At 33.8% G+C, this 10,665-nt stretch overlaps 2 protein-coding genes across 2 annotated transcripts; both read left to right on the forward strand.

Moving 5' to 3' along the window:
* Positions 1-993: 993 nt before the first annotated feature.
* LOC107868618 lies at positions 994-1,770 on the forward strand. The gene has a single exon (XM_016715301.2). The coding sequence runs from the start codon at positions 994-996 to the stop codon at positions 1,768-1,770; it is 777 nt and encodes a 258-aa protein (XP_016570787.2).
* A 4,583-nt stretch (positions 1,771-6,353) lies between these two features.
* On the forward strand, positions 6,354-7,384 carry LOC107867225 (zinc finger protein ZAT10-like). The gene is given in 1 exon segment (NM_001324936.1): positions 6,354-7,384. A coding segment is annotated over 1 exon segment (786 nt). The 5' UTR covers positions 6,354-6,432; the 3' UTR covers positions 7,219-7,384.
* Positions 7,385-10,665: the final 3,281 nt, after the last annotated feature.

Below are 10,665 nucleotides of genomic sequence, written 5' to 3' on the forward strand. Positions count from 1 at the left end.
AGGTTGGGAGTACTGTACCAACCATATTGTTCATTAAAATAGCAGGGTATGGATCTTGTAGAGAGCTGACTACTTCCAGGTGCAGATGATGACAGTTGTGTCCAAGCTATCACTTGTAGAGTCAAAAATCACAAATTCAATCAGAACGCTTGGTGATTATGGTTTATGAATTCAACACAAGGGAGGAAAGAAAAGAGTTATGGACTTACTTAGAAAATGTGAAGATGGGAAATAATCTTGCTTGGATAGTGATGGGTAACTTAAATACAGTCCTACATGCTGATGACAGGATTGGGGGTAATCCTGTAAGTATGGCAGAGATAGTGGATTTTCAAGCTTGTGTGGAGGAGTGTGAACTTGTGTAATTACCCAGACAAGGCATTAATTACACATGAAATGATAAAGGAGATGTGAGGATTTTCTCCAAGATAGATTGGGTCTTTGTAAATGATGAATGGATTGTCAATATGCCAGCATATAGTGCCAACTTCATGGTTGAGGGGCTGAGCGACCATTGCCCTGTAAAAATATCGTTAATCAATGAGTCAAGGATGAAAAGACCAACTTTCAAATTTTATAATATATGGACCAGTCATATACAGTTTATGAATATAGTTAATGAGGGTTGGAATCAAAATGTGGAAGGATATCAAATGTTCAGAATTGTAAATAGATTGAAGGCAACGAAAAAACAGTTAAGAGTGCTGAACAGTTAGCATTTTAGGAACATTATTACTGAGGCAGACGAGGATAGAATAGCTCTAGCAAAGGCTCAGGCGGAACTACATATGCAGCCGCTAGATGATGATCTGTAGGAGCAGGAAAAGAGGATGTATCAAAAATTCAGAAGAACATTATATTTGGCTGAATGTTATCTACAACAAAGAAGTAAAATAAATTGGTTGCAACTCGGAGATGATAACACAAGGTTCTTTCATGCTGTAATTAAACACAAGAGACTATAACATACCATAATTCAGGTGCAGGACAAAAATGGAGTGCTACAGACTGACTAAACAGGCTATTGCAAAGGTATTTGTTGAATACTATCAAAACTTACTTGGAAAGAAGGAATATGGAAGGGAGATAGCAAATGCTGGATTACTAAGACAGGGTACTATATTAAATACTGAGGAGCAATTGATGCTGGTCCAGGCATACACGCAGAATGAGGTCAAGGATGCTATGTTCAGCATAGACATAAATAAGAGCCTGGGTCTGGATAGGTATGGAAGTGGATTTTTCAGAGCAGCATGGAGTATAGTGGGGCCAGATGGAACACAGGCAGTACTAGAATACTTAGGGAATGGACGGCTACTCAATCAAATGAATGCCACAATAATTTTCTTAATTCCAAAGGTTGAAGCACCTGTTTTAGCAAGCCAATTTCGACCAATTGCTTGTTGTAATGTTATCTACAAATGCATTTCAAAAATGATATGTGCAAGACTGAGAAAAGTTATTGCAGTGATTGTAGCGAATAATCAAGCAGTTTTTATAGAGGGAAGATCCTTGATTCACAACGTGTTGATCTGTCATGATCTCTTAAGGCACTGTAAGAGGAAAACAACACCAAGATGTTTAATGAAAATCGATTTAAAGAAAGCTTATGATATGGTTAGCTGGGAGGTCATCGAGGATGTTTTGAAGGGATATGGGTTTCCATCCTCATTTGTACAGCTAGTCATGAATTGTGTCACAATAACTAAATTCACCATCAAGCTTAATGGAGTGGGTTATGGATACTTTAAGGGTAGGAGGGGCCTCTGACAAGGAGACCCCATGTCACCACTTTTATTTGTACTTGTTATGGAATACCTCACAAGAACTTTGAGGAAGATATGTCAGGTCGAGGACTTTCAGTTCCATCCCATGTGTCAGACAACTAAGTTCACCCATCTCATATTTGCAGTCGATTTAATGGTGTTTTGTAAAGGGGATATAAGGTCTATCAATAGGGTAATGGAGACTTTGAGACACTTCGGTCAGATGACTGGTTTAGAAGCAAATTTACAAAAGTAAAATATCTTTTTATCCGGAATGGATGAACTAAAAAAGGAAAACATTTTGAGAAGAACAGGATTCACCTTAGGAAGACTACCTATTAGATATCTAGGCTTTTCACTTTATTCATAGAGATGGAATAAGATGAATTGTGCACAACTAGTAAAGAAAATCATTAAAAGGATTTCGGTAGGATACACGAGACAACTATCCTATGCAGGGAGGCTACAGATAATTAATGCAGTATTCTTCTCGATTTTTAATTTTTGGGGCACTGTGTTCATACTTCCACAGAGTGTGCTAAAAGAAATTGATAGAAAATGCAGAGAATTCTTATGGAAAACTATTGAGGGGCACAAGAAAGTGGTATTGGTGGCTTGGGACAAGGTCTGTACACCAAAGAAATATGGAGGATTAAATATCAAATGTTGTCACAAGTGAAATGTTGCTGCAGTGGGAAAGTTGTTCTGGCAGCTGGCTTGCAAGAAAGATGTGTTATGGGTTAAATAGATCCATGAAGTATATATGAGAGGATCCGATGATATTTGGCATCATAAAGCTCCCCAAAATAGCAGTTGGTATTGGAGGAAATTAAATAAGCTCAAAGAGGGAAGCCAAGGGGAAACTTATACGTTAACAACTAATCGGATTTACTCCATGTCCAGCAGTTACAATGCCATGTTACGGATGATTACCAAGTGGCCGGAATCAGATTTGATATGGAGCTCTATAATGCTACCAAGGCAAAGGGTGATGTTGTGGCTTGCTTATTAGGAAAGACTACTCACCAAGGAGAGAATGGAGAGATTACACTTGCAGGTGGAGGATGAAGGTTGTTTTTTATGTGGGGAGAAAACTGAGACTCAGCAACACTTGTTCATAGACTGCAACTGGATGAATGAAGTGAAAACCAAATTATCAACTTGGCTTGGTATTATAATTCCCAGTGGTACAGTTAAACAAACACTTGCTTGGATTAAAAGAAGGAGTTGGAGACAGCTGAAGAAGGAAATGGTGGCAGCAATGTACAGAGCTATGATCTACTATACGTGGCAAGCTAGAAACTGAAAACAATTCAGGAAGATAAACATAACTACTGAGTTCACTATCACATGAATCAGGAGTGAATTAAAGGAGAGAATGACTTTAATCCAAAGATCTAGGAAAGCAAGACACTGTCAAGAATTGATACATAGGATGAATGTAACTAGCTAATAGTTTATTGAGCTTTTGCTTTCTTTTATTTGAGGTCGAGTTGTGCACAGTGGTAGTGCTCTCGATGCTCCTTGATATGTACAAATTTTGATGAGTATGGTAATAATTCACAGTTTATTGCCAGATATATATATATATATATATATATATATATATATATATATATATATATATATATATATATATATATATATATATATATATTATTTTCAGCATGTGTCAATGCAAAATATTTAGGTAAAAGTCTTTGTGAGAGAACTTATTTCGACCTAAAAGTTATTACATATCTCTTCTTTTTTTTTATTTTCTTTTTCCTGATGAAATATTTAATTAACTTAAAAGCTAGTTTAAAAAGTTGAAGATTGTCTAAACTAAGTCATACTAAAGAGACGACTCATTCACATAGGCTCTTCACATTTTCCAACAACGTAACTAAAATTAGAGTTAGGCATATTACATTAATTGAGGTTAGGTGGTGGATTGCTTAACAAAAGATAAATGTAATAAGCGTGATGTGTCGATAACCTAATCGAATCTTCAGTTGCATAATTCATAAGCATAATCTAGTTGGTTTGGATCGGATATAAGCGAATCGAAAACAAATTATACAAAAGATAAAATATAATTTAATCCACGTATTTAATATGAATAAAAAAGTGTGTCATCCGACGAATAATATGAATATCAATATCAATCACGGACCACGATTTCAGAAATAGTCAAGAAGACCATAAGAGTCAAAACAAACTTAGCTCCCAAATATCAAGAGCTCATGAAAATTAATAAGCAAACGAATCACATTTAAGAGATTTAATTTCCAAAGAAACAAATTAGTACTATTACTCATCATATACTAGCTAAAGTTAGGAGGTCATTGCAACATATATAATATCTAGATTCGTTGAACACTTCGTTAGCAAGTAGCAACAACATGGGATGCATCACTAAAATTGAACTGGCATATCAAATGGAGAATGACTACCTTTTTTTGTTCGTCCTTTGACTACACAACTATTCATTGCATCTATTTTATTTTGGTAAAATAGAATAGTACTATATCAAAGAGTTTGAATGCCATTCAAATTGGAGTAACTTTGTAGAAGCTAGAAAGTGATTTATCATATTAAAACATTGAGTATATAGTGTAATAATGTAATCTTTTTGACTCAATTTTCACTTGTTAATTTAATTTGCTGGAAAATACCATGCAGTTTCCTTTAAAGCCGTCTTTAGAACAGTAAGAAATGGTCCTAGCAAAATGGTATATTACTGTTTACCAAACAATTATTATTCACACTTGTAAGTTGTATCACCCTTCCTATGATTCAATTGTAAACAATTAACAATATTAGATAAGACTGATGACAATGAAAATAGTGTTTCTGCATCATTGTATAGTGTCCGGATAATTTGTACCGTCACAATTAATTTTTTGGGTACCTATGGGTTGTTATGACTTATGAATAGATATATTGGATAATTTTGTTCATCAAAACATGACAAATAAAATGAAATTAATCACCTACTAATATTTTTGTCTAAGCTTGACATCTCATCATGATTCTTCACTGTTTACTTTTTCAAAACATCACCATCTTTCAGATAGCAAAAGTGAATAATTAATAATTGAGGTGCGAAATCTATACAAATGATCTTCTTACTATTGCCGGTAAAATAATGCTATTAATAAGTTTGTATGGTGAAATAGCGATACATATGTCTCCAAGTCGATTGACCAAATTTTTTCTAATGTGCAAATAGGCAAAGATTCATGCATTTAAATTTGGGTGAATAGCAGTTAGCCGACTGGTGATGAAACAAAGTAAAAGTCGGCGAGCCCAATAGAGTCACAGTCACCCTTGGCGACTTTAGTCTTTCAATTACCTTCCACATCTCCCTCCCCCACCCACGCCGCTGCTCTAGAAACTTATTTTGGTTGTCTTTTCCCTAAATCCATTTGCCAATTGAACCAGCTCAATAGCTTTTAATCTTACAAATTAATTGTCTATGCTGGATAATTAGGTTGGAGATAGGTGTGGAAATTAAAGAAGAGAAAAATTAGTTAGCCTTGGGTGGGGGTGGAGGGAGGAGAGGGTTTGGATTGATTTTTCTTAAGTAACTTATCAGCTAAAAGTAACTCCAAAAAGTCATGAATTGTAGTAGGTAATTAATTTTGACTTTTAATTTATTTTTGTGCTTTTTCAGCTTAAGAAAAATATTTTTTTGTCTTTCTCAAACACATACAAAAATAAAAAAGAGTTTAAAAATCAAAACACCTAAAAGTAAGTTAATTCAAACACCCACTTATTCTTACAATGTATTTTGTAAAAGGAGGAAAATAACTTTTATGAATAATGTGTTTTAGAAAAACTTGCTCAAATGGAGAACTATATACAATCGATATTGTTAGAAATATGAATGTGGGGTTGTGGGTGTGAGTGGAGAAGGCACAATCAATATAAAATAAAATTTGTGTAGCTTAATTTTCTTATTTTCACTAGATAAATCAAGTTGTTTCTTATAATTTAAAAAATTTAACCCATAATTATGAAACATTATTTTCCTTTGTACCAAATACACCTTTAAGCGAGAAATCTTTTTTCTCCCCTATTTTGTCAACTAAGCAATAAAAGAGATTTTTCCCTTTTCCCCATTACAAAATAAATGAAAACACCGCGTGGGGCTTGTTGTGTTTCTTTCCGAGTACGTCTTTGAGATTTGAATTTTGACAGAGTCCATGGTCTTACTAGTCTACTGTCTTACCTCACTCAAAATAACTCCCCCCTTTTTGGTTGCTTCCTTTGCAAAGCCCACAACAAAATTTAGTCATTTACACTTCACTTCCAAGTGGCACTCCAACGACTATTTCTTTTTCCAACGTGCTCCACTCTCCCTTTCCCTCTTTATTTTAATTATTAATAATTTATAATTTTCAATTCAATAACTTGAGTAACCTATACTATCCTACTTCTTACTCTTTCCCACGCAACTTCCGATTTTTCCCCCCTTTATATATCCCACAAACTCCCTTCTTCACTCATTCACTACTCAAAAACTTCTCTATACTCATCAATCCAATAAACCTTATACAGCCTGCTTTCATCTTCTGAACACTCATTAAACTAACAACTTCACACAACTCAAAATCTTCGCTACTTACTTACATCTTCTGAATAGTCACTGAACCAGTAACTTTATACAACGGATATCGATATGGCACTTGAAGCTTTGAATTCTCCAACTGGTACACCAACTCCGCCACCGTTTCAATTTGAGAGCGACGGCCAACAGCTTCGATATATCGAAAACTGGAGGAAGGGAAAGAGATCTAAAAGGTCACGCAGCATGGAGCACCAGCCTACTGAGGAAGAATACTTAGCGCTTTGTTTGATCATGCTTGCACGTAGCGGTGGCTCTGTTAATCATCAACGATCTCTACCACCGCCGGCTCCGGTGATGAAACTGCACGCGCCGTCGTCATCATCGGCGGCGGAGGAGGAGAAGGAGAAGATGGTGTATAAGTGTTCGGTTTGTGGTAAGGGATTTGGGTCTTATCAAGCTTTAGGTGGACACAAAGCTAGTCACCGGAAACTCGTACCCGGCGGAGATGATCAGTCAACTACCTCCACAACCACTAACGCAACCGGAACAACAACCTCCGTTAACGGCAACGGCAACAGAAGTGGAAGGACTCACGAGTGTTCGATTTGTCACAAGTGTTTTCCCACTGGACAAGCTTTAGGTGGACACAAAAGGTGTCACTACGACGGCGGTATCGGTAACGGAAACGCTAACAGTGGCGTTAGTGCTAGCGTTGGAGTGACGTCATCGGAGGGTGTGGGGTCCACAGTCAGTCACCGGGATTTCGACTTGAACATTCCGGCGTTGCCGGAATTCTGGCTGGGATTTGGTTCCGGCGAAGATGAGGTGGAGAGTCCACATCCGGCGAAGAAATCGCGGTTATGTTTGCCTCCAAAATATGAATTATTTCAACATTAATGGGAATTTGATTGTTAGGATTTACTATTTTGGTAGACAAAATTATACTATGTAAGTTTTAATTTTCATTGTGGGTGGGAGCAAAATTTTTAATTTTTTGTCTGTATATAGACCTAGCTAGTTACTAATAGCAAAAATTCAATTGATTGATTTATTTTTTGTGGAATTATGTTTCTAATATATTTTAGCTTATCAAACTTGAATAAGTTGGCAGAAAGCAATCCTGTTTTGAATTCTATTTTCGTATTTCTAAAAGGATTGGTGGTAATAAGACTTATCATACAATTCAAATTATAGAATCAAGAGTTTTAATTTAATTAGAAAGCTTAATTAGGTTGAAGAAGAAAGGATAAGGAAATTTGAACTTTTCATATTATAAAGTTGTAAAGACCGAGCCTGATGTCAACGCCTATCTGTTCCATGTTACGACCATTGGAATAGTTACGCGTTTGCTTTAATGTAGTAAATAATGTGAATGCTTCTTATTTTATTTTCAGATTCAAATTTGAATCTTTTGATCAACTATTTATCCTCACACCATAATTTTTAGTGGCGGTGGGAACGTTTCAAACTTTCTATTGAGTACCAAAGAAAAAAGGCTGGGTCAGTCCATGTAGTTCACTGTTCACGCGTTTCGGTTCCATGTGCTTGCTTTCTTGGACTGGTTTTATAACCCATTCAAATCGATACAAATATAGGGTGTGTTTGGTATGATAGAAAATATTTTTCATGAAAAATAAGTTGGATTTTGACTTATTTTTTCATATTTAGTTGGTGAGTGAAAAATATTTTATGGTGTTTGGTTGGTGAGTAAAATATTTTCTAGTGTTTGATTCGTGAGTGAAAAAATAATTTTTTAGAAAACATTACTAACTGTTAACTAGTATACTAGTGTCTCTAACAACTCAACAATTTGTAAGAACTAATTTAAGTATAACAAATAATATTAATATCGAATACTAAAATATTATAATCACTAAATTTAATCAACTACTAATTAGCAAATATAGGAGATATTTTTCAACATTTTGTTAGGACAATCTCAAGATACTACAATCAATAGAAATATAACGGAACGACAAACTTATTCAACCTTGTGAAACAAGCTACATCGGTTGACAAAATGAAATATGCAATTAGCAAAAGAAATAACAATTGATTGTAGTATTGAAAAAGAAAAAAAATTCGGGTTTCACTATTTTTTATTTCAAGCAGTAAAAAATTAAAGCAAAATATAGTGAAAAATATTTTCGAATAATGTGAATTTTTTAAGAAATGTGAATATTAGTGTTGATGGAGTGAGTAAGAGGGGTGGAGATGGGAATAAGTCACATTTGTAATTTTTCAATTGACTTTCCTTGATTCACGAGGGAAGTCATTTTTCCTCAAATGGAAGAAAATAAATTGTTATGAAAAATATTTTCTCAACATTTAACTACAATCAAACAAGAGAAAATAAGAAAACATGTTTCATCATACCAATAGGGATTTTAGTTTTTAAGAAAATGAGATTTATTTTGCCAGATTATAAAGTTTATCTTTTACGGAATACGAATTAAAATAACAAGTACAATCAATTAAGTACGAACAAACTAGCTAGCCACCTTTTATTTTTCAAGTATCTTAATCTAGATATGTGGTCCGTATAAATCATAACCACTAATCTTTTTTTTAATGCGTGTTTAATCAGTTTTTACCGACCTCAATTTAATCTTTTGGTATACTATCAACTCCCAAGCTCCCACCAACCGCAGACATTAAAGTAATCCTCTGCACTAAAATTAACACAAAATTTTATGATTTCCAATTTACTTGATTGACCATTAATCCTACTTTTAGATCTACCTACTAAAATTAGGAAAACTGAAGAGGAGAGGAAAAGGAAACACTTATTTCCTCTGTTTCGTTTTAGCTGACACTCTTTCTAAAAATATTTGTTTTAATTTAGTTGTTGATTTGATGAAATCAAGAAAATTTTATTATATTCTTCCAATACTACCTTTAACATTAAATGACTAAACAAAGTGTATTTACTCAAATTTATATTTCAGAGAATAATTAATAAGATTAATTTGGTAAATAAATTTTCTAATTAATATTTTCTTAATGGGTGTGTCAATTCCATAAGGGACCAACTAATATGAAACGGAGGGAGTATGAGTTGTTTTCAACATAATTTAATTCATTGAAAATAAACTTCAACCACAAATAAAAATATGAAGAAAAAACAGTTTTATTGATAAACGATGGGGTACAAATCTATTCCTCCCTTGATTCTTCTCTTTTGATTTTCTCCGTAATTCGAGGCCCGTCAGTAACATATTTCTCGAATGTATGAAGATTTAGATATGAATTTCTCCGTAATTTGAGGATCGTTAGTGGCGTATTTTTCGAACACAGGAATATTTGGATTTGATCTCCATGAAATGCGGGTTTGTTATTTGATTATCAAGAAGAGATAGTTTTGATCTTTATGAATATACCATGAATTTATTGAAACTTTTCAGATCTTTGATCTCTTTGTGAATATCCCGTGAATTTGTGAGATACTAGAGATATTTCTTTAAAGGATATTTGTCTCCTTTATATAGACATAATTTAGGGTTTAGATTGAGTAACATCAAACTAAATTTAGGGCAAAAATAGCCCCCAAAAACTATAACCAAAATTAAATTTTTTTTTTTAGAGTTCATAAAATTTCAATGTCTACCTAAGTAATGCTAATTAAGCAGTATTATAGTATGATTATTGAATAGCTTGTAAGGTGACAGGTGTTGAGAGGGAAAGAATGAAATAATATAATGAATTGAATAATAGGGGCGTGGATAAGCAGGAACACGTTGTATGTGGGGTGTACATAAAAGAGGTTGACAAATATAGCTGCCGACCTTTGTTTATAATCAATCAACTACTTAGTCATTTTGCACTTCATTCAATGGTTGGTGATATACAGATTGTACATGGTTTAGTACCTCATTTGGGGTGATAAAATTATTCCAGTCCCTCGTCTCATTTTATGTGTCGTCTTTTGATCGGACACAAAGTTTAAGAAATGAGTAATGACTTTATTAAGTTTACAAAATTGCCCTTTTTAAAGTTTACTTTTTAATTGTCTCTTTTATTAAGTGGGATCCAGTAAAAATAAAATGATAATGTTGCCATTCAATAGCTAGCAAATAAGGAAATATGACATTCTTTTGAGTACGGATTAAAAAAGAAATGACGATAAATAAATGGGACGGAGGGAATATAAAAATATAATCTGTTTAAGTTGGTTATTGATCTTCCTAATTCTCAGCTTTGTTCATTTCACTATGATCTATTTCAGTTCATTAAAATTGATTTAATATGTAATCTAGATAAATTGAGAGAAATTTTGATATATTTTTATTTTTTTTTATTTAATATGTTATATAGAACTATAGTAAAGGAGCGAACTCTCAATTC

This window comes from Capsicum annuum, chromosome 4 (assembly GCF_002878395.1).
Source record: "Capsicum annuum cultivar UCD-10X-F1 chromosome 4, UCD10Xv1.1, whole genome shotgun sequence".
NCBI lineage: Eukaryota > Viridiplantae > Streptophyta > Magnoliopsida > Solanales > Solanaceae > Capsicum > Capsicum annuum.